Genomic DNA, 25,724 nt, shown 5'->3' with positions numbered 1-25,724 from the left:
TAATAGCAAAAAGGTTGCATGCTTCTGCCCAAAGCTGTTTAGTCGTAAGAGGAAGAGAAGAAAAACTTCTAGCTGAATACATATGGTTACAATACATAAATAAAAGTTTCGCTGAATTAATTCATCAAAAGGGGGCAAATTTTCCTTTTATCAATTCTTTTTCTTTCTTTAGAAAGAAAAAAATAACTAATGCTTATTATAATAATAAAAGCCAAAATCAATACATAACACCTACTTTTATACAGTTCTAACTACATGCAAAACACTTTATTTTCAAAAAAACCCTCATGTTGCTTGCCTTAGGTACTGCATCTAGCTAAAATATATCAAAATGCTCAGTAAAAACCTCCTGATTAATGATCAGATTTATTACATATTTCAGATACTCTCAGATACCTTTAGATGATCTCAGAGTATTTCAGCATCTCTGATATTCTCAGATACTCTCCAAAATCACAGGAGACAGATCAGAAAACCAACACTTATTTGAGCTGGATCCCATGAATAAGCCCCTGTAAAAGTACAGTCATGCTTAAAAAGAGCTTGATTAGGCCATAAGTATGATACTGATTAAAAACAGAATTCTAACCTACTTTCCACTCCTGCACAGAATACACTTCTGCCTACTTTAAGCATGATGACCTCCTAAATAAGATTTACCCACCCATAAAACTAAGAACATTAAATTAATATACAAATGAAAGGGATGATGGTATACTGTTATCTGCCTATTTCCTCTACTGAATTGAAAGAACTCTTTATTTGCTAATTCACTATACATACAGGGACATATTTACAGTACATCTCTAGATTTTTCAGAGCAAGATTTTTTAGCAACTCATTCTGAAATAATTCCACTCTATTCAAACAACTGGAATCATTTATAGGCATGGTAAATAATTCTATTATATACAAATAAACTCAAGTGTTTTACAGGAAAAACAGTGCTGGAAGGTGTAAGTGACCTGGATTCTGTTCTAGGTTTATCTCCAACAAGCAAGTCGTTAAACCATAATGGTACTCATCTATGAAATGATGTCTGCACTTCCAACATTCAGTGGGTACAGGGCTTTATCAAAAGAGTATTTTGATCCATTTGAGGAGGTTTGCACCATCAACTGAACACAAGATTTGTTAGTGGTAAATCAAACATCCAGATAGTTTGGAAGACAACGTAGGACATTCAGTACTAGGAGAACAGGAGTGAATGGAATTGGGGCCTCAACCACTACTGTGTATATCTATGTGCATGAACACGGACACAAACAATGCATTCTGTGCAAAACTGGAACTTTGCAAGCTTACACGTACTCCCAGAAATGTAGGTAAGTAGTCTCTACAGCAGGGTCTTACCTTTGCACCATTTTCTCTTTCTGGTTTCTAAATTTCATGAATTTCACATCTGAAAGTCATGGGCTCTTGATTATAAGTTAAAACTGATAGGAGGAGGTGGTCTTTAAGGAAAGATGATAATGCCAAAAATGGAGAGAGAGAAAGACAAGCATATATATCCTAAACCCACCATTAAGAATTGAATCATTGAGAAATGAAAGCAAGACAGAGCATAGTCCAGGATGGTGACAGAAGAGAGTGAGGAATAGTCTAGGGCTTGGTCCACAGGTGGGGAAAGAGCCAACTCACAGAAAATCCAGGCATGACTGCTGGGACACACCAACAATAATTTTGTGATGTATACACATTATGATATGAGACTGTTATCAAATGTTAAGGCTCCCTTTAAATGTCATTTTATCCCCAAACACCACCTCAAAGCATTTATACTTTGAGCATCCTTTGAGAAAATGTACTTGGGCATATGGATTCCCTAACCTCATGCAAAAACCACTCTCAAACCTTCCAGGAACCTTAGTACCACAGATCAGAAGATATTTCTATGCAACAGGGAATAAAAGAATAAAACCACAGAAAGCAACGATGTGCCTTGTCTTTTCAGTGTTCTGTTTTCAGTAGAAAAAGAACTTCCACAAAAAAAAAAAAAAATAGGGAAGATGAAGCCTACATTTTAAAATTAGCACATGGAGAATGATTTAGTATAGAAGGACAATTCTGTACAAAGTCTGGTATGATTTAGACTTTATTTATGTGCTCATATCTAAAAGTATGGCACACATATCTTCAAAAGAACAGAGCTAGTCCCTAAGGACCTACCCTCTCACTGAAAGCTATTCATTCTTGCTAGCATGATATCAAAGTGTTTATCATCTTTCTGAAGAGCCAAGTAGAAATTAGCTGATAATCTAAAAGGTATGATTGATCATATGCCAAATCACCTTGCTTTGTTGTACCATCTCTGTGCATATGTGTGTGTAAAAAGGAGGGTTGGATTTATTATTAAAAGATGTACTTAATCAAATATATCCAACAGTTGGGCTGAATAGCTTCCTCTGACAGGAGTCTGCAGTCATTCAGCTATGATTTACAAATAGAGTAGTCAAGCTGACTACTGCCTCAAACCCTCAAGTCCAAGAGAACTTCCAATAGGATCAAGGGGAATGAGAATTAAAACCTATTACAAATACTCTGTATTAACACCATTAAACCTATTGTTAGCCCAATTTTACCTCGTGTATAGGAAATTGTAACTCAGAGAGATAAAAATGAGTTGCCCAAAGTCATAAAGTCATAAAATAAATAAGACTGCTTGATTCCAAAGACCAAGTTGATAGCTTCATTAAAACCTCACCTTATAACTAAGTGGGCAATTACCAGGGCTGTGAAAACAAAAAGCACCTTCTCACTGGAAAAATATTCAGAACTCCATAATTGTTTTTTTTCCCCACCTGAATCCCATAACATGGGAGTCAGGGCGTGGCCTGGTCAAGAACTTCAATTATTGCTTCTTGTTCCAGACACAGAAAAGACTTCAGTGTGTGGGATGATAGAAACTGGGTCTACTAATGGGGACTGGGAGAACGTGGATGCCTTTATTTATGATTCCAGAGCAAATAGATGAACATAAAAGATAGTCCCCAAGGAAGCACTCCCCTTAGTCATACCTTAGGTCAATAGTCTTAAACTATTTGGTTTCAGGACAACTCTAAACTCTTATAAATTGTTAGGGACTTCAAAGAGCTTTTGTTTGTATGGGCTATAATCTATCAACAGTTATATTAAAAATTAAAACTGAGAAAAATTTAAATACTTATTAATCCATTTTAAAATAAAGTAATAGGGGCGTCTGGGTGGCTCAGTCAGTTGGTTAAGCGTCCAACTTCGGCTCAGGTCATGATCTCATGATTTGTGAGTTCAAGGCCCACACTGAACTCTCTGCTGTCAGCACAGAACCCGCTTTGGATCCTCTGTCTCTCTTTCTCTCTGTCCCGCCCCGGCTCGTGCTCTCTTTCTCTCTCAAAAATAAATAAGCATTACAAATTTTTTTAACAAAAAACAAAATAATAGATGCATTATATTAACATAAATAACATGTCTTTAGGAAAAACAACTTTAAGTCTTGAAAAGATTGGCAATGTCTTACATTTTTGGACATCTCTTTAATGTCTTGCTTAATAGATGACATCTAAAAATCTCAAACCTGCTTCTCTAGTCAATTTATTGCAATAAGATATTTTGATTGAAGTTTAGGAAGAAAATTTGGCCTCATACAGCTATGTGGTTGGAAAAGGGAAGAGTGATATTAACACCTTTTTCAGTTAATTGTAGAGATTATTCTATGATATTACACCAAAATTCAACATGTAGTAGCTTCTCAGCATTACCTACAATGTGGAATTTGAAATCTTATCAATGAACTTTTGTTACAGCAAAATACACTGGTAAAAAAACAAATAAACATACAAAAACACTCACTGATCTAACTTAAAGCTTGAATGGATCTTTTACAGAGGCTTGATTTTTTTACCATCTGTATTAGTCATTTGGAAAATGTACACATCTTCCACATGTGATATATTTCACATAATATTAAAAAATATATATACCTTAGTATCACCAACAATCTCCTCAGAAAACTCTGATCCCAATACTTGAAACACTGGGAAACCATCAAGTTCACAGGGACAGATCCAAGTTTCCCAAAACTCTCATCTTTAAAAGCTCAAGATTTTATCACTAGTAACAAATTACTGTCAATTTCTCTCCTTGAAGTGATGAGCTCACTTCATTGCTTTTTTGAGAAAATTTCTGCCAAATAATTAAGTTTGAACACCCCAACGTTATCAGTAGTTCTTTCAAGTAAAAATCATGTTCCATGGGCAAAACAACTAGTTCAGCTTTTTCCTGAGACAACCACGGTATGTTAGCATGGAGCGTAAGTGTTTCCTCGTACACCCCATTTCATCACAGAGAATATTCCAAAAGACACCGTCAAGGGTAAAGACTTAATAAAATAACATTGGGAGCTCGGGCGGCTCAGCTGGTTGAGCATCTGACTCTTGATTTTGGCTCAGGTCATGATCTCACAGTCGTGGGATCGAGCACTGAGTCAGGATCTGTGCTGATCGCAGAGCCTGTTTGGGATATTCTCATGCCCTGTCTGTCTGTCTCTCCCTCCCTCCCTCTCTCAAAATAAACAAACTTTAATAAATAAATAAGATAATATTTATTGCTTTATCAAAGGCATTCATAAATAAAACTTTTTTTTTTTGGAAACCGAATGCATGGCAGTGAAGCATAGGATGACTACCAACACAGGTTTGCTGCCTCCCACCTTCATTCAGGTGAAGGAGCCAGCAGTCTGCCACCCCCACTGCCTCTTCTGACCCAATGTACGAACAGAGTGCAAAGGCAAATAACACCCCAGTATTATTATTACAGAGATGATTTTAACCTGTAGATATACTGAAATGGTCTGGGGACCCCCAGGGTTCCACAAATCACCCTTTGAGAACTGCTGCCTTAGAATTAGCAGATACACTATCTCTAATGCCTTCCCCACACCCACCCACCTCGAACTTTCTCCCCAAACTTCTCCTTGCTTAGTGTTTAAGGAAATACTTAGAAATTCTTTTAACCTCTTGTCTTGAAAAATTAGGAATGAGGGGTGCCTGTGCTGTCAGTTCAGAGCCAGGAGCTTCAGATTCTGAGTCTCCCTCTCTCTCTGTCCCTCCCACTCTCATGCGCTCTCTCTCTCTCTCTCTCTCTCTCTCTCCAAAATAAATATTTAAAAATTTAGTAAGAATAAAAATTAGGAAATGAAAACACAAGTTGGCTTGTTTATAATCTGCAAGGATTATAAAACCGCAAAAGAATACCAAATATTTATTATTAAAATCTAAGTGAAAGTTTTAAACTCCTAGCATCATCTTTTCTAAAAAAAAGTTAAAGAGTTAAGTTTAATAAATACACCCTACCTTCCTTGGTGGGTGTCCAATGCCAAGCTCCTGTTCTTCAGAGCTCAATGTCAATTGGCCCCAGATTCTGTGACACTTAATAACACTCACCTCTAAGGTTCCTCCTGGCACTCAGTCTCCCATTAAATCACAACTCTGGCCTCCAGACCTGGGTAAATGACCTTTTAGCCTCTGTTCTCTAAGTCCTGGGGCAGGCACGAGACAGAAAAACATCTGGAGCTACTAAAGATTAACAGCCTACCTCTGCCTAAGGCAGTCTTTCTCAAAAGCACCCATAATCACCACCCCAACGCTGACCCCGAAGCTCTGAGGACTAGGCTGAAGAGCTATACTTTCACAAGCACCTCAGAAGTGCTCCCGTGTTCAGGCAAGTTTTGGTAACGTTGCACAAGGCTGTTAGGATGCACACAGGGTTTTCTCCCAGGGAAAACTGATGTGTCCATTTAGTCAACACAATCCGACTCTGTCCACAGAACTTCAGCATGTCCCTACCTGGAATCCAACCAGAGTTATCGTTTAGGGCCACCTTGGAAGTGTGCTTCAGTGGGTGTGCTTTCTTCTATCCTTTCAGGAAGTTCCTTTGCTGCTTCCTATCGTTCACTTTTCTGTAACTTTCTAGGCTTTTCAAAAACATTTTTTACTGCTAATAATAAAGATCATTTTAGGGGCGCTTGGGTGGCTCAGTCGGTTAAGAGTCCGATTTCTGCTCACATCATGATCTCAGGGTTTGTGAGTTCGAGCCACGCATCAGGCTCTCTGCTTGTCAGTGTGGAGTCTGCTTCGAATTCTCTGTGTCCCTCTCTCTGGGTCCCTCCCCAACTTGTGCCCTCAATTTTTCAAAAATAAATAAACATGGCCTCATACAGCTATATGGTTGGAAAAGGGAAGAGTAATATTAACACCTTTTTTAGTTAATTGTAGATATTATTCTTACACTGTATGTGAACTAACTTGGATTTAAATTAAAAATTAAATAAATGAATATTAAAAACTCGTCCCACTTTTATTTCACTTGTCTCTGAACTAATCATTGCCTATTCTGTACCAAACTGTTATTATGAAATCCATATCCTGGTTTCAGCCTAGCCATGTCCCTCAGGACAGCCTCTTTACTTGGCCTTGGCAGAAGCCAATTTCACTCGCCCCTGTGCATGTCCTCTTCCCTCATAGCACCTCATCCTGACAGTGGCAGTGTTCCATTTCCTTCCCCTCTCACCTCAACTGTTGGCCTGAAGAGGCAGAGTTCTGCAACCCAAGCCTCTCTCACAAAAGCCTCTATTCACTTCTTCCTGCCTGTGCTCATTCAATTCCTTTCCTCTAGACGATGCCAAGTCTTATTATATTGATATCTTTTTTTAAGCCAGTTCTCGTAGCTTCCTCAGAACACTACAGCATGTTGGATTCCCTTGGAAAGCAAGAACTTCAAAATCCAGGGGAGACCAGACCTGGTTTGAATTCTAGCCCAGCTATAAGACCTTGGGTAAGTCACTTAAAATTTCTGTCCTTTGCCCCTCATTAATAAAAATGTAGATAATGCCGATAAGCTAGACTTATTTAGCACCCAGCATATTAAGTGTTCAGTAAAGAGTGGTAACTAGACACAATTCTAAATAAACAGCGGTTAACTATAATCCTTCCAACAAATAGAAGCACAGCTACAATCACACGAGCAAATCCTAGTATGCTTTTCAGCAACTTTCAAATGCCGCAAATGATTACTCATGCAGGTGAAGAACAGAGTCAGAATGGACATGTTCTCTCTCAGATTTTTTAAAAACTCAATGGCATGACTCAGCATATTAAATGTGAAGCACTGTAATTATCCCAAAGTTTTCAGATTTTCCAGGTAGTAATGACTGCTTTTAGTAAGTTATATGAAGGATTGGGCAGCTTTATTTTCTTGTACCTAAACTTTCCCTCCTGTAAAGTGCAGATAATAACAACAGTCCAGATTTATTGAGGGTTTACTATATGCCTGGCACTATTGCAAGTACTTCACGAAAATTAACTCGTTGAATCTCTCAACATCTGTATGAGGCAGGCTCTACTTCCTGCTCTCTCTGTTCTACAGAGGAGTGAAGCACAAGAGATTAGGGGGCTTAACCCTGGCCATCATACTTGACCTCTCTTCCTCTTGGATTGGGAGGTCTGTGGACAATGAAAGCTGGTGCCTTTCTGACAACAGACATTCTGATACTGAAGCAGGCAGAGAAAAGCAGAGATGGGAAAACACAGGTGAGAAAAGACAGAAAGAGAAAGAGCTGATGATCTGGTTGAGCCCCTAAATCTCAGCTATCGCTGACACTGGAATACCCCAAGATTTCCCAGTTCTAACAGCCAATATGTTTCCTTCTTTACAGCCAGTTTGATGGGGTTTCTGTCCCTTACAATGAAAAGATTCCTTATTGAAACCTGTTCTTAAATTTTACCGAAGCAGAAGTGTAAAGGGTCTTGAAAAGCTCTAAACTTCAATCTATCCTTACAAGCACCTTGTATTTAGGAGAGGATACTTAAAATAAGTATAAATATCAAATGTAATTTCTCAAATTTTGAAGCTATACCCACTAATTAGGCAAGCCCAGCATAACCACAATCAGTTTGAATTACTACACTATGTGCCCATCCCCCATCCCCTTCTTCCAGGGCTCCACAATGGCAGTGGTATGTATACTCCCCACTCACAAGAATGGTCACACATCAAGGTCAATACCAAGCCTGTCAAGTACAATGAATGTGGATGTGCTTTTATGAAGATACATGAAAATATCAGAGCACAGTCATATCCTGAGACACTAAAATATGAGAGAGCATTCTTTAATGCAGAACAAATGACCAGTTTGTAATATAAAGAAAAAGTGTTGGTTTTTTCGTACATTGAGAAATACAGAGTGAACCTACTCCCAGTTAACTGAGTAAATTCATGGACTCTAGTTCCCTTATCACTTCTAATGGTCTCAAAAGGTAGTAATTTATACTTGAAAGTCATCATGTTTTAGGAAACCCTGTAAGAAAAAACTGACATCTCTTTATCTCTTTTCCCACCCGCTAAAACATTACAACCAACAAAACTGGAAATTACTACCCTCTGAGAACACTAAGCTAACCTCTGTGATCACGGTGATTGTTCTGTTACTGTTAGCTCTGGCACTGGGCTGAAGATCTGGACTGGAATGATATGAAAAAGGACTGGTCTGTACAGCTCATGGATGACTCAAGTGCCAGATGACAATTTAATCTTTAATTTAGCCAATTCTCAAAGAGCCCTGCTAATAAGTAGCTAATTCAAACATGAAGCAAACATCCACTGAATGCCTATTCTGAGAATACAAAAATAAATAAAATAAAGAACTTGATCCCTCAAGAAGCTCACGTTCTAGATGTGAAGACAGAAAGGTTTCCAATAAAGTATAATATAATTCAGTAAATGCTCAAATATAGCTACAGAAACACAACCCAGGAAGAAATCATACACAAATGGTCAGTTAATTTTTCAACAAAAGGACCAACCAGTGAAGAGAAAAACTAAGGACGATTACAACAATCTTGGTGAGAAATGATAAAGATCCTAAGGTGGTATAATTCTCTCATAAGGTGAGGGATAAAACAACTTCAGGGGCTCCTGGGTGGCTCAGCTGATTAAACGTCTGACTCTTGATTTCAATTCAGGCCATGATCTCCCAGTTCGTGGGTTTGAGCCCCTTGTCAGGCTCTGTACTGACAAGTAGGGAGCCTGCTTGGGATTTTCTGTCTTCCTCTCTCTCTGCCCCTCCCTGGCTTTTTCTCTCTAAATAAATAAACATTAAAAAAAAAAAAAAAACAATTTCAGAAATCCTCTTCTCACAAAACTCAGAATGAAGCTAAGACAGGTCAGAAGCCGGGGTTTGCTCGGGGACACCTTCCCTCACAGTCATTATCTGGCTGAGGAATGGGAGGTCACAGGAGGACATTAACTATCCCTCGCCGCTCACCCCTGTGAGAATGCCAAGGGGAGTTTCCGGCACTGGACGCCACAGGATGGCATCCTCTACAGCTGGACATCTTGCTGAGAAACTGGGGGGTCCTGGGAAGCTCCTACCCGGAGAACATGCCTCCAGCTTAGTATAACTAACATATTACATACTACAGCTGGGTCTCCTACCTTCTTTCTTGTGGTCATAGCCCCATCTCTTTGAGAGGACAACGCACTTACACAATGATTATAAGCTGAGATGATTCACATAAGCTACGTCTCTGCCCCCAACTACTGCCTTCCCGCCCAATGTTCTTTATGACGACGTGCAAAGGGCAGTTCTGATGTGATGCCTTGACCCAAGGTCTGCCTGTGGTCTAAGGACAGAAAGGGAGGCTCTGTGTTAACACATTTGTTGCAGAGCTAATTTTACATATTATCAACCACACACACATATTTGGAACTGTTGGATCTTTTTTCTGACCCTGCTATCCCATCCTTTAAAGACTTCAACTTGTTCTTGATGAATAGGTGCTTCTCCTAAGCATGCTAAGCCTTTTGTATCTGCTGAGGCCTCCCTGAGCTCAGTGGCCTAACAACACCTCACAAATTGTTTAGTTCACTGCTCTGTGCAGAGCTCAACTGTTGGGCCTTCAATCTGGTGAGGGTGACCCACTATTCTAGGCTATCTGTGACTTTTGTGACTCACAACCACTGGCTGATGCTTCAGACAATAACTGAGAAAAGCTCCTCCTCATGAAGGTCTCTATCTCTTGTTACCGGCTCTTCACTTAGGATCTGGGCACTGCTACCAGCTCCCCTGGACGCCATCTCTGGCCCCTAGGCTGAAGCACACTGTTTGCATGCGCCATCTAGGGGGTGTTGTCCAGACCTTACAGGTCTTGTCAGAAGGAAAGGAATAAGGAAATACAGCAAGAGGATATATGGGGCCTGTTTGAAAAAAGAAGCATCTCTGTTATAATTACCTCAGATCCAGAGTTCAGGGCCCCAGGGGAAGGTGCAGAAGGAAGATTCTTGGCAACCCTAAAGAAGCCTGCCAGTTAGACACACCCTGGCCAGGTGTGCAGTCTGTAGTCAGCCCTTCCATTCTAGGGAAAGGCCTCTCAAAGAGATCCACATAACTGCAGAGGAAGTTCACAATGACCACTAGTATCAACATTGGAGATTATCAGGCATTTAAGGAAAAGCAATACCAAGAAAAAAAGGGCCAAAAGGCACCTGGGTGACTTCAGTTCAGGCCATGATCTTGCCGTTCATGAGTTCAAGTCCCACAACGGGCTAACTGTTGGGAGCACAGAGCCAGCTTTGGATCCTCTGTTCCCCTCTGTCTCCCCTGCTTGCATTCTCTTCCTCTCTCTCTCTCTCTCTCAAAACAACAACAACACAGAAAAGAAAAGAAAAGAAAAGAAAAGAAAAGAAAAGAAAAGAAAAGGAAAGAGAAAAAAACAGCCAAGATGAACATATAAAATAATTTGTTACTGAGGAGACAGAATTCATGGAAAATTCTAATGAACAATGTGCAAAGAAATTAAATGAGACACTGCATCAATGAAACAAGAAAAGGCTATTAGAAAAAAACTGGAAAAATAGAGAATTCCCGAAAACTAAAATAATTGTCAAATATTATTTTTAATGAAATAAAGGTTATTAAGAATAGAGCACTGACAAAAAAAAAAGGCATAAGATTGTGATTCAAATCACTATATCGTACACCTGAAACTAACTGTAAATTGAAAGAAAGAAAGAAAGAAAGAAAGAAAGAAAGAAAGAAAGAAAGAAAAAGAAAGAAAGGGAGTTGTCAAAATAAAAAGTTACAAGGATAGGCTGAATATATTAATGATCAAAACTAGTGATACAGAAAAAAGGGTAAAAGAAATCTCCCATGACATCAAGCAAAAGTACAAAGAGATAGAAAGCATGAAGAGAAGAGTCATACAAGATAAATTCAAGAGATCTCACATAAGTCTACAGAACTGAACCAGAGAAAAAAGCTTTTTAAAAAAGGGAGAGAAAGTATAATTAAAGAAATAATAGAGGGGTGCCTGGGTGGCTCAGTCAGTTAAGCATCTGACATTGGCTCTGGTCATGATCTCACAGTTTGTGAGTTTGAGCCCTGGCGTCGGGCTCTGTGCTGACAGCTCGGAGCCTGAAGCCTGCTTCAGATTCTGTGTCTCCCTGTCTCTCTCTCTGCCCCTGCCCCACTCATGCTCTGTCTCTCTCTCAAAAATAAACATTAAAAAAAATTTTTTTTAATTAAAAAAAAAGAATAAAAGAAAATACTCCCAAACTATAGAGATGTGATTGTTCACACTTAAAGAACCTGGTAAGTACTCCAACAAGAGAAATAATAATAGTTATATCATTTGTTAAGTACTTCCTGCATGAGAGACATTGATCTAAATATTAATTAATATAATCCTAATAAGTACGTTTATGCCATAATATACATGAAGAAACGGAGTCACAGAGAGATTAGGTAGCTTGTGTAAGGCAAAAGCAGCTATGACGTGATAGAGCTAGCATCTGAAAGCAGGTAGTATGATGCTAGAACCCATGCTCACATTGAGACATATCCAGAATTCCAAGTATGGAGAGCAAATTCTAAAAGTGTTCAAAATGAGAAGAAAAATATCACTTAAAATGGAACAAAGTCAAACTGCCATATTTATCAGCAAATTAGGATGTCAGAAGATATTAAAGAAATGACCTCATTTAAAGTCCTAGAAAAAAGATGATTTTGAAACTAGAATTCTGTACCCAACCCAACTAAGAAATTCTGATGGAAAAATACATTCACAAAGACTCAAATTTTACCACCCACTTCCTTCATATGAAAAGTTACACAAAAGGTAATAAAAAAGACAATAAGGAAAACAAGGAAGGTACCAACTGAAATAAAAAGAAACAGTAGCAGCTGACTACAACCTAGAATAAGTTAAAAAAAAAAAAAAAGGCAAAAAAGGAGGCTGTCATGCCAGCCTATGTCAAATAGCAAAAGTTTAGAGACAAAGCATTCAACTTCTTCTCCATAGGTATAATCACAGGTTTTGATTGTATAATTAACATATATAATCATAATTGTAATGTAAAACTGATTTAAAATTTTAAAAATCAACATATAGATGAAACACAGATGACATCAATTACAGAGTAAAATGCAGAGTAATAATCCCTAATAATTGCCCAAAAAAAGCATAAAAATGGAAGAGGGGATGAGAGGTGTACTGATTTCATCCATAATTCACAATGTGGAGGCACGAGATTCCATCTAAAGTTGATAAACCTAGAAATAGAATATAAGCATTTAAAGAAGTATAATACAAGTGTAATATTTAAAGTTATGATGGAAACCACTAGCATAAACAACAACAAAAAAAGAAACTGCTAAAAAATGGGCTAGGAATTGGAGGAAAATATGTATCTTTCATTTGTGATCCTTCAGAGTAGATTAAAATGTTTTTACCATGTGCAGTACCAAAGCTCCTAATAGGCAGTTTTAAAACCAAAATATTAATTAAAGGGCACCTTGAAAAATAAAGGATAGGTTCAGTAAATTACAGCACCTCCCTTTAGCAGAGTAACATACAACTACCGGAATGAATGAACTAGATCTACAGGTACCAACATGCAAAGTTGATCAGGCTGTTATACCTTATACCTTAAGTATAAGGTATACCTCAAGATATAAGGTAATAAAGACTGCATGATCCCACTGATGTTTAAGAATACTTACGCTAAAGAACCCAGAAATGGACCCACAAATGTATGGCCGACTAATCTTTGACAAAGCAGGAAAGAATATCCAATGGAATCAAGACAGTCTCTTCAGCAAATGGTGCTGGGAAAACTAGACAGCGACATGCAGAAGAATGAACCTGGACCACTTTCTTACACCATACACAAAGACAAACTCAAAATGGATGAAAGACCTCAAAGTAAGACAGGAAGCCATCAAAATCCTCGAGGAGAAAGCAGGCAAAAACCTCTTTGATCTTGGCCGCAGCAAATTCTTACTCAACACGTCTCCAGAGGCAAGGGAAACAAAAGCAAAAATGAACTACTGGGACTTCACCAAAATAAAAAGCTTCTGCACAGCAAAAGAAACAATCAGCAAAACTAAAAGGCAACCGACAGAATGGGAGAAGATATTTGCAAGTGACATATCAGATAAAGGGTTAGTGTCCAAAATCTATAAAGAACTTATCAAACTCAACACCCAAAACACAAATAATCCAGTGAAGAAATGGGCAAAAGACAGGAACAGACACTTCTCCAAAGAAGACATCCAGATGGCCAACTGACACATGAAAAAATGCTCCACATCACTCATCATCAGGGAAATACAAATCAAAACCACAACGAGATACCACCTCACACCTGTCAGAATGGCTAACATTAACAACTCAGGCAACAACAGATGTTGGCGAGGATGCGGAGAAAGAGGATCTCTTTTGTATTGCTGGTGGCAATGTAAGCTGGTGTAGCCACTCTGGAAAACAGTATGGAAGTTCCTCAGAAAACTAAAAATAGAACTACCCTACGACCCAGCAACTGCACTACTAGGCATTTATCCAAGGGATACAGGTATGCTGTTTCAAAGGGACACATGCACCCCCATGTTTATAGCAGCACTATCAACAAAAGCCAAAGTATGGAAAGAGCCCAAATGTCCATCGATGGATGAATGGATAAAGAAGATGTGGTATATATGTACAATGGAGTATTACTCGGCAATCAAAAAGAAGGAAATCTTGCCATTTGCAACTACGTGGATGGAACTGGAGGCTATTATGCTAAGTGAAATTAGTCAGTCAGAGAAAGACAAAAATCATATGACTTAACTCATATGAGGACTTTAAGAGACAAAACAGATGAACATAAGGGAAGGGAAACAAAAATAATATGAAAACAGGGAGGGGGACAAAACAGAAGAGACTCATAAATATGGAGAACGGAGGGTTACTGGAGGGGTTGTGGGAGGGGGGTGGGCTAAATGGGTAAGGGGCATTAAGAAATCTACTCCTGAAATCATTGTTGCACTATATGCTAACTAATTCAGATGTAAATTTTAAAAAATTAAAAAATTTAAAAAAAAAATTTGACCAGGGTCTCATCATGTAGGAGTTCCTCATATCGTTCTTACAATTATTAAAAAAAAAAAAAAAGGTATTTGTACTTTTTAAATGTTTATTTATTTTTGACAGAGAGAAAGAAGAAGGAAGGGGCAAAGAGAGAAGGGGACAGAGGATTCAAGGCAGGCTCTGTGCTGACAGTGGAGAGCCTGATGCGGGGCTCGAAATTGCAAATGGGGAGATTATGACCTGAGATGAAGCCAGATGCTTAACCAAAACTGAGCTACCTAAACACCCCAAAAAATAAATTTTTTAAGATATCAGTTTCATTGGCTTCATGAAATCCTACATCTTTTGTAACATTTTTAATTTTTCTTGGCAATCAATTTGCATCATGGTTATTAGTTTATTAGAATGAAAAGAGATGCTATTTAGTCACTGGATGAGAATAAACATTAGTATTAAATGGAGATGATGCCTGAATGCAGATTAATTTTGATTATTTTTGCATTAGGATGAATTCTATCTCCTTACACATTCTGTACCTGTGGAACCACATCTTATTAACTCTTATATTGCCTCTTTAAATACTCATCATAAACCTTTGCTGCAAGTTGTATTATTACCCTCTTTTGCAGATGATGAAAATGAAGTTTAGAGGTGAGATGTGATATATTAAGAAGTACATATTTAGTCTTCATCCCTGGATCCTAGCATGGAGTTTCTAAAACTCTCATAACTTCCTCTAAAACTCTCATAACTCTCATGCTTCCTTAAAGGAACATCTGTTGTTATTCCTAAGCCCCTCGCACCATTCCTCAGGCCAAGATACCGAGGTGACTCCTGAAGGATGGGAGCTAGCTGACACAGGAACCAACCAGGCAGTTTTGGGGCTGAACTCTGAGCCACACTCCCACCCTCAGGGGAGGGGAGCAGGGCTGGGGAATGAGTTATTCACCAATGGCCAATGACTTAATCAATCATGCCTACATTAACAGAAGCTCCATAAAAACCCTAAAACAAATAGATTTAGCGAGTTTCCAGGTTGGTGCACCTACCACATGCTGAGAGGGTGATGCACCCAAATTCCACAAGGAGAGAAGCTCCTGTGCTCAGGATGCTTCCAGACCTCGCCCTAAGTGCCTCTGCATCTGGCTGTTCATCTGTATCCTTTATAATATCCTTTATAATAAACCACTAATAGTTAAGTAAAGCTTCCCTGAGTTCTGTGAGCCATTCTAGCAAATTATCAGACCCCAGGAGAGAGTCAGAACCCACGATTTACAGCCAGTCAGTCAGAAGTACCAGACTTGAGACTGGCATCTAAAGTAGAGGACAGTGGTGTAGGTCTGAGCCCTTAACCTAGGGCGTATGAACTAATTCCAGGAAGTGTCAGAATTGAATTAAAGTGTAGGACACCCAGTTGATATCCACAGGGAAGTGGAGAAATGCCTGGTGTGGAAGACCCACACATCCAGTGGGAGAAGTGTTGTAAGCAGAGGAACAGTTTTCCTTAGGTTAAATAATGTGGTCACAGAGCTACTAAGTGACACAGCTGGGCTTTGGAGCCAAATGAACTCTAGAACCTATACCCTAAATAATACCAGAACGAACAAAATGAAAGCTATCCCATTCTCTTATATTTATAACACAGATGTATGCTTTTTAATAGCAATAGAGAGTTGGGAGAATAACAAGAATTGTCACATGAATTCTCACCTGCGTCTGCCTCATCGCCCGTTCCACTCGGCGTGTGCTTCCTCTCTCAAGTTTCGTCCGGAGGATCAAGGCTGATGTCTGAATGGCCCAAAACTTTGGTTGTGAAAGCAAAAACTGTCAGAAGAGGGGGGGAAAAAAACACAAAAAGAAGGGATAAGCTCAGTGATCGCTCTCTGATTAGTACAAAACTCATTCTTCCAAAAGTATCAGAATACAACTGGAGGTTTGAAAATCTTCTCTGTAAAAAACAATAATAAAACGTGCTGTCAAGTATTTTTGTGAAGAGTGTGTTCATTTGAGCAGTCATTACTTAACCTAGTGGATCCAATCTATTGAATAAATCCCTTAAGGAACAAATCAAAATCTTTCCAGATAAAACAGTGGGCAGAGTATATCACAACAGGAATTAATAAGTCTTTCATTTCCTGAGTTATTTAAAAAATGTGAGAAAATAAACCACCTAAAAATATCCTTCTCAAATTTGAAATAAATTTTTAAAAATCACCCAAACTCAAGCATAAAAACAAACCATTAGAAATCTCATAACTTTTCACTTAAAAAATATCCTAATTCACACATGCAAATGTAAATCAAACTTTAAGTACACAGAATGCCTAAGAATTAAGTTGTTCACTTAAAGGCAAAAGATCTTTCTTTCTACACATATTACAGAAAACAATACTAAAATGTATGAGAATGCTTTCTGGCCTTGGTTAGGGTAGTAAGTCTCCGATTTAGTTAAAATGCTTTCCTAGAGGGCACATCTTAACAAAGACTGGCCTAAAACAAAACCTCAGATATACAAGTACTGGGTCCTAAACCCAGAAAGCTGTGACTGCCAAGCATTCAGAGAATGGAGTAGAAACCACTGAATATGACAACAGATGTACTGGGAAAAAATAAAAGTTCTAGGTGAGTGAAATGGGCAAAATGCATGACAATGAGAATGTATTAGGCGCTACTTGATGTAACGAACACAATTTTCACTCTGCTCCTGATCTAGAATCCAATACTGTCTCCCCATGATCATTCACAACTGTAACTTTCAGTGAAGATTGCTGCAAAACAAGGGAAAATGCTTATTTGTCTGCAAGCTGACCATATCCTTGATCATTTGCTTGTTTCCAAAAGTCAGTGTAGAAAACACCCTAGTTAATTAAGAATCCAATTAATCATTTAAAACCAAGCTGCAGGTTAGAAGCACCTGAGAAGCTTTTGCCTTGTTTTGTTTTGTTTTTCAACAAAATTTTAAGTAAATCAGATCTCTGAGAGCAGGATCTGGTAAAAGTGTTTTTTAAAACACTCCCCAGGTCATTCTAAACTGTAGCCAAGTTTAGGAACCACTAGGCTAAGATACACAGCTATTTACCTTTGGTCAAATTCATTTATAACTCCAAATTCTCATTAGAAGTTAGCAGGAAGACCTTCCATGAGCACCGCGTGAGCTAACTGCCGGCCCCTTTAGGCATTTGAATTTTCAACTCCAAATCAACACCAACTCCCTTACAATAAAAAGGAAAAGAAAGCACCAAAGGGTTCGACCGCTTGCTCTAAGCCACATTTATTAATAGCAAAAGCAGATTCTAATATCTGGCCTCTTGGTCTCTGGAACAACATCTTTATCTTGTTTTTTCACCATGCTCTCCAGACACGATTACCTCCTGGAAATGATGACACTACCCAGGAAAGAGTGGTAGAGCAACATGAGTGGAGGACACAGTAAGGAAGGCTGGGAAACTGCTTTGCTAAGGGAGAGTGGGAAGAGGAGTGAAAAAAAGCTCCACGAATAAGGGCGGAGGAGAATCAACAGAATGGGGTCTCACCAAAGTGTGTTCATTCATGGATTCACATGAGCACCCACTCTGTGCAAGGCCGTGTGCACAGGCCCCACAGACAAACTAGCAAGAAAGACAGACAAAGTGGCTGCCCTCACAGAATCTACTTTCTAATGCAACGTCTATTAGGTAATCTTATCCTTCTATAACTAACTGTGCAAATTATTTTATCCCCTTGAAATATGCTTTACCAGATTAATCTATACCCTTATCTCAGCCTTCAGTAACTAAAATCTGCAAGAAGAATGGCTTCATCAACATAAATAGGTGTATGTGGCACTATAAAGAGATACACGATGAAGTATAAAAGACATAAAAAACCACTTAAAATGTGTAACATTACTTGATCTCAAGAATTTTCAAAGGAATGAACTCTTCATCAAGTGAATCTGCAAAGTGATTCTACAACCCACAATGGGTCGCATCACTGCATTTTTTTCTCTTCACCTTATTAAAGGGACTGTCTCTGTAACCCTGTGACAGGATGGAAGAGTGCTGAGGGGAGGGCTCTGGAGAATAGCACGAACATTCTCCAAGCCAGCCAGAGCTTGCTCAGAATCCCAGCTTCACCATGTGAGGTGACCGGATGGGTGACCTTGGGAAGTTACTTGACCTCCTCTCTAAAACAGCAGTGGTGACTCCCATGTCTCACGGGTTGTGAGGATTAAATATGAATAGGTAAAGCTTAGCAAGCCTCTGAGTATCCACAGAAGTGGCCCCCTCCAGGATTTCTCCTCCTGTGATACCTTCTCTCACCCCTAACAGAAAGTCACCATCCAGAGTGAACACAGGTTGATGACACTAACCTCTGATAGGGTTCAGGACATGGTTTCGCCAAAACATGGCACCTGGGCATATTGAATATTTTAAGCCCAAGGAGTCTGAGAAACAGCAGAAGCAGGAAGATCACTCCGACCTTCCCCCTGCCCCTCTGCCCTGAAACAGGTCATAAAACCCTCAAGGTGAGAGATATCCTACCTACACCCAGAAGAAAGGAGCATCCTTTACACTCACTCTTCGACCTTGCACACTCCTCCATGATGCCCACTCTTCATCAGACCGAGCATAAAATACTCAGATTGAACTTTTTCAGGTCTTCTTTTCCTTATGAAGCCCCCCGTGTCACAAAAAAACCTATACTACATAAATCTGTGTGCTTTTCTCCCGTTAATCCGTCAGGTTAATTTGCAGACCCAGCCCTAAAAAGGTGGAAGGAAACCTGTCCTCCCCTACAGCTCCCAACCGCACTGACCACTTTGTCAATGGTGTGTCAGGACACAGATCAGCTCAGGCCACGGGCTTGTCAGAGTTAAAGCCCAGCTTTAAGGTTTGCACACCAAGTAGGGGAGATATTTTCCTGAGAGAAACAAAATCAGACTGTTTTCTGTGCTGGCATGAGAACAAGAGTTTGCCTGAGACTTTTATGCGAAGGTCAAGCAAAACATTCTCACTAAACACCGAGAATAAAATGCAATCTGACAAACGGACATTTGAAAAGCTTTAAAGAGGGAACTGGCTGGATAATGGTATCACTGAAGAATGCATATATCGTATATCTGTTTGGCCGGGAGATATAAAGACTTGGTTGGGAAAAGTCTTTCTAAAAGGAGGTAACTGCAGATAGGCTGTGTTTAATATATTTTATAGAACACTGCTGCCCACAAGGTAAGTCGATCGTAATTAGGTAAAGAAAAAGAAAATTAAATGGGGGATATACACTATAATGCTCTGCCGACTTTGGAAGAAAATGTTATTTTTAAGACATTTCTGATCTAATAGTATATAGCAAGCAAACCCAGTGGAGAGAGCACCCACCTAACCATCCAAGCAGCAGGCTGGCCGGTGAGAACTCAAGCTAGTCTGTGCAGATGGACAGGCAGGGCTGACCCAGGGTCTCCACCACATCCCGGACAGGAATTAACCTTAATTCCACCCAATTTAGGACCTGAGAATGACCACTGCCTCGTATTGGATCTGTCTCACCCTTTGGGGGTCAGCTCAAACGTCACCTCCTGGGAAAGCCTTTCTCAACCATCTTCCTGCATATCTGTCTGCATCCCATGATTCTCTGCCGCTGCATCCAGGTTGGCTCCTTCAGGGCAGAGGCCCCAGCTATTCCATCCACTAGTGCCTTACCTACAGCCTGGCACACTGCAAGTACTCAAAGAAAGAGATAAAGGGAAAGAAAAAGGAATTTTTTTTCTCTGTCATCATTTACACAGAGGCAAAACATTATGTACAAAGGTGCTTCTTCTGAAACAGAAATGTAAATGAACAGTGACTGGAGCTTATGAAAATCACCTGTTACATTTCTTTTTCTGAACAGAATTGGGAAAATACTCTCCCCCAATGACACAACATAGTAAATAATAATTGGGTACCATGAAATAATATTTTTATCACTATAATCCAGGTATACTGTGGCTTATATAGGTTTTGTGAAGCAGCTCAGAAACCTGAACTTTAAAGTATTTTTTTCTTTATAACGATATGCTCCAAATGCCAAATAAAAAAAAGCTTACATGGGCGCCTGGGCGGCTCAGTCAGCTAAGCATCCGACTTCGGCTCAGGTCATGATCTCGCAGTTTTGTATGTTCGAGCCCCACGTCAGGCTCTGTGTTGACAGCTCTGAGCCTGGAGCCTGCTTCCAATTCTGTGTCTCCCTCTCTCTCTGCCCCTCCCCTGCTCACGCATGCTCTCGCGCTCTCTCTCTCTTTCAAAAAATAAACATTTAAAAAAATTGTTTTAATAGAAAGAAAATAAGTCATTGTTAAATTGTGGTATGCAACATATTTTTAAAGAAGAGGCATGGCAAAGTGGAAAAATATACTGAAAAAAGGAACTGGATCCTAGACCAGACTCTCCAACAATTAGCTGCATAACTCCTGGGAAAGGTACTATTTTTAGACCTCATATTCCTCATGTATACAATGATGGGATTTGATTTAATGGTCTCTAAGGTTACTTTTAGCTATGATGTTTTAATAAAATTCCATTTCTTTTATAGCAAATAAGGTGCCAAATAATTCATTACGATACTTTGTAAATATCTAGAAATTAAGCTGTTTCCTAAACTAGCTTGGGTTGCTCTACCTTCCCAGACATTCTCTAAATGCCCTTAAATAAATGGATTAACTTCTTGACCTAAGATGTATCTTAGCTATAAAGAGGAGGGGAAAAAAAGGACTAAAAGATGATCAAAGCTTATTTCACCTCCAAAATTCTGTCATAAGGAAGGGAAAACAATGACATGAATTCCCAAGTTCATCTTTGTCGAATTATGGTTAAGTTTTTAAATTAACATTAATTTGGTTGTAATTATTATAGACTTCATATTCACTACTCCACAAATAGGTTATTAAAAGCTAATTAAAGTTCTTTACTATCCAACTTAAAACTACTTGAGAACAGCTAAACTTCTCAGATGCCAAAAATTAGTAAAATAAAGGAAGATGTTGACAAATACCAAATAGTGACTCATCAGATCATGAACAGTGGGGTGTCTTATATAAAAGAGGTTTTAAATAAGGACAGTTTCAGCACTGATAGGAAGCAATGAGTGACTGAATATACAGTACCTAAATATAGGCTGATAAAATTTTTTACTAGCCTAGGATTCTAGCTACCAATTATTTATGTGAGCAAAAACCAAAATACATTAGAGATTAACAGATTATGAAGTTTTAATGACTGTTCCATGTTCATGGCAGACACTTCACTATATCTTTGTATGGGTAAGAAAATCTGGGCATTAAAAAAAAATCCTCAAAACACTAAATATAGGATTACACATGATCCAGAAATTTTATTTCTGGATATATGCCCAAAAGAATTGAAAGGAGGGACTTGAATAGATAATTGCATACCAGTGTTCATGGCAGTGTTATTCGCAATAGCTAAAAGGGAGAAATAACTCACATATTCACTGACAGAAAAATGAAAAAAACAAATTTGGGAGATACATACAAAGATTTATATATAAATTTCCTTATGTATAAATAAATATTACTCAGCCGTAAAATGGAAGGAGGTTCTGATTGACACTACGACATGGGTGAACCCTGACGACCTTATGCTAAGTGAAATAAGCCTGACACAAAAGGACAAATATTTTATGACTGTGTGAGGTACCTAGAATAGTGAAACGCATAGAGACATAAAACATAATGGCAACTGCCATTCTAGGGCGAGGAAAGGATGAGAAGCTAGTGTTTAATGGGACAGAGTTTCAGTTTGGGGTGATAAAAAAATTCTGGAGGTGGAAAGTGCTAATAACTGCAGAACAGTGTAAATGTCCCTAATATCACTGAACAGTATACTTAAAAATTATTAAAAGAGTAAATATTAGGTTAAGAAAAATTTATGACAATATAAAAAGGATATATTTTACAAAATCATTACTTACAAGGTCCTTAAAAAGAACAGTCTTACATTCAAGTTCAGTGCTGCTAAAGACTTAAAAAGAAAACCTAAGACAAAAAAATAAGCTCAAACTACTATTTCACTGTTTATTTTTCTAAAGTCACTAATGATATTTGGATGAAACATCTTATATGCGTATTCAACATCTCCCAAATTTCAGAATTTGTCTCACAAAAAAGCTGGGCTATTTTAGTGCATGAAAATATGTCTCTGTATAATTAAGTTATAGTAAACACTCTATTTTTAATCTTCTCAGTTTCTATTTCCTCCAAAAAATACATTTTTTTGAGGATACCAAATACTATACATTGCTAATTCTTACAATCTCTATTTTGCTTCTAATATTTCACTTATTTCTCAGAAATGTTCTGTAAATTTCTAAATATTTGTATCTAAAGTTGGCTCTAAATAAGAGAAATTGCTACAAGGCTAACAGGAGAGTCAGCTTCTTGTTCTGAGGGAAATACAGTTACAACTCAACTGTAAAAGCCTGGACAACAGTGTTTTTTTTGTTTTGTTTTGTTTTTAGGAATTTACTTTAATCACCCTATGCCCATCATGACAAGTGCCCTCCTTAATCCCCATCACCTATTTCACCCACCCACTCCCACCTCCCCTCTGGTAACCATCAGTTTGTTCTCTAAAGTTAAGACTGTTTCTTGGTATGCCTCTCTCTTTTTTCCCCTTTTCTCATTTGTTTCTTAAATTCCATATGAGCGAAATCATACGGTATTTGTCTTTCTCTGACTGACTTACTTCAGTTAGCATTATATTCTCTAGCTCCATCCATGTCATGGCAAATGACAAGATTTCATTCTTTTTTATGGCTGAATAATGTCCATCTATATCTATATCTATACATATCACTTCTTTATCTGTTCATCTATTGATGGACGCGGGATGCTTCCATGGTGTAACTACTGTAAATAATGCTGCTATAAACATAGGGTTTATGTATCCCTTTAAATTAGTGTTTTCATATTCTTAGGGTAAATACCCAGTAGTGCAATTGCTAGATTGTAGGGTAGTTCTATTTTTAACTTTTTGAAGAAACTCCAGTACTGCTTTCCAGAGTGGCTGCACCAGTTTGCACTCCCACCAACAGTGCACGAGCGTTCCTTTTACTCCACATCCTTGCCAACACCTGGTGTTTCTTGCATTTTTTATTTTAGCCGTTCTGACAGGTGTGAGGTCATAGCTCTTTGTAGTTTTGATTTGCACTTCTCTGATGACAAATGATGTTGAGCATCTCTTCATGTGTCTGTTGGCCATCTCTATGTCTCTTTTAGAGAATTGTCTGTTCATGTCTTCCACCCATTTTTAATTGGACTATTTGTTTTTGGGGTGCTGAGTTTTAGAAGTTCTTTATGTATTTTGGATAGTAACCCTCTATCAGATAGGTAATTTTCAAATATCTTCTTCCATTCTGTAGGCTGCCTGTTTTGTTGTTTCCTTTGCTGCGCAGAAGCTTTTTGTTTTGTAGTTCCAATAGTTTATTTTTCCTTTTATTTCCCTTGCCGAAGGAGACATATCTAGAAAGATGTTGTTACGGCTGATGTCAGAGAAATTATTGCCTGTGCTCTCTTCTAGGATTTTTATGCTTTCAGGTCTCATGTTTAGGTCGTTAATCCATTTTGAGTTTATTTTTGTGTATGGTGTAAGAAAGTGGTCCAGTTTCATTCTTTTGCATGTTGCTGTCCAGTTTTCCCAACACCATTTGTTAAAGAGACTTTTTCCCTTTGGATATTCTTTCTTGCTTTGCTGAAGATTAATTGACCCTAAAGATGTGGGTTCATTTCTGGGTTTTCTATTCTGTTCCATTAATCTATTGTCCACTTTCGAACCAGCACGATACTGTTTTGATTACTATAGGTTCGTAGTAGTCCAGAACTGTGATGCCTCCAGCTTTGCTTTGCTTTTTCAACATTGCTTTGGCTATCTGGGGTCTTTTGTGGTTCCATTTTAGGATTGTTGTTCTGGTTCTGTGAAAATGCTGTTGGTATTTTGATAGGGATTGCATTAGATGTATAGATTGCTTTGGGTAGTATAGTCATTTAAAATATTTGTTTTTCCGGGGCAACTGAGTGGCTCAGTCGGTTAAGCATCCAACTACAGCTCGGGTCATGATCTCACGGTTTATGAGTTCGAGCCCCACGTTGGGCTCTGTGCTGACAGCTCAGAGCCTAGAGCCTGCTTCAGATTCTGTGTCTCCCCCTCTCTCTGCCCCTCCCATGCTCATGCCCTGTCTCCCTCTGTCTCTCAATAATAAATGTCAAAAATTTTTTTTTAATATTTTTTTTTCCACTCCATGAGCATGGAATGTCTTTCCATTTCTCTGTGTCCTCTTCAATTTCTTTTATCAGTGTTCTACAGTTTTCAGAGTACAGGTCTTTCACCTCTTTGGTTAGGTTTATTCCTAGGTATCTTATTATTTTTGGTAAAATTGTAAATGGGATTGTTTTCTTAATTTCTCTTTCTGCTGCTTCATTATTGGTGTACAGAACTGCCAGATTTCTGTAGATTGATTTTGTGTCCTGTGACTTTACTGAATTCGTTAGTATCATGTCACGGGCACACAGTGAAAGTTTTACCTCTTCCTTACTGATCTGGATGCCCTGACAACGGTTCTTCAGTAGGATTTTATTCATCCTGCAGGAGAGCAAGCTGCCGTCTTTCTGAAGGCAAGGAGCACACCAACACCCTTAAAATTTCCCTTAAAATGGAAATCACTCAAAACCCAAATTAACCTGTGATCATTTCCCCTAAGCTTTCTGGTAGTGCTCAACCTGCTGATGCACAGCTTAGCCACTCACCCTTAAAAAAGCACAGATATTATTATCCTAAAGTCTGATATGTGCACTGCAAACAGCTGGCACTGGCAAACAGCTGATGTGCACTGGCAAACAGCTGATGTGCACTGGCAAACAGCTGACGTGCACAGCAGCAAGCTTCCCCTTGCACAGATACTCAATTCATTAGAATTCTTCCCAAGTAATACAAACCCATCTATGTCCCTCTATGTTTAAACCATGTCTTTGTAGACTTCAGGGTATCTGGCAGCTCCATCCTGATATTTGGTGAAATATTTAAACAGCATTAAGTTGAAAATAACTGCTTATACATTACTGTTAGAACAGCATACTGTTCTATCTCTGTTGTACGAGAGAAATCCTTACAACCAAAAATGTTACATTTATTTGTCTTTGTTAAGATAAACAAAATCGGGCGCCTGGGTGGCTCAGTCGGTTAAGCGTCTGACATTGGCTCAGGTCATGATCTCACAGTTTGTGAGTTCGAGCCTCGCGTTGGGCTCTGTGCTCACAGCTCAGAGCCTGGAGCCTGCTTCAGATTCTGTCTCCCTCTCTCTCTGCTCCTC

General features: G+C 38.8%; 1 protein-coding gene across 1 annotated transcript in view; it reads right to left on the bottom strand.

Moving 5' to 3' along the window:
• Positions 1 to 25,724, bottom strand: part of TTC27 (tetratricopeptide repeat domain 27) — a 176,772-nt gene that overhangs the window by 89,159 nt on the left and 61,889 nt on the right. The window contains exon 10 of the mRNA XM_040496473.1: positions 16,092 to 16,205. Coding sequence (XP_040352407.1) covers positions 16,092 to 16,205 — 114 coding nt within the window. The remainder of the gene's footprint in view (positions 1 to 16,091; positions 16,206 to 25,724) is intronic.

Source organism: Herpailurus yagouaroundi, unplaced genomic scaffold (assembly GCF_014898765.1).
Source record: "Herpailurus yagouaroundi ecotype Mexico unplaced genomic scaffold, PumYag 188, whole genome shotgun sequence".
In the NCBI taxonomy this organism is placed as follows: domain Eukaryota; kingdom Metazoa; phylum Chordata; class Mammalia; order Carnivora; family Felidae; genus Herpailurus; species Herpailurus yagouaroundi.
The sequence above is the reverse complement of the archived record's forward strand: the minus strand, read 5'-3'. Positions and strand labels throughout refer to the sequence as shown.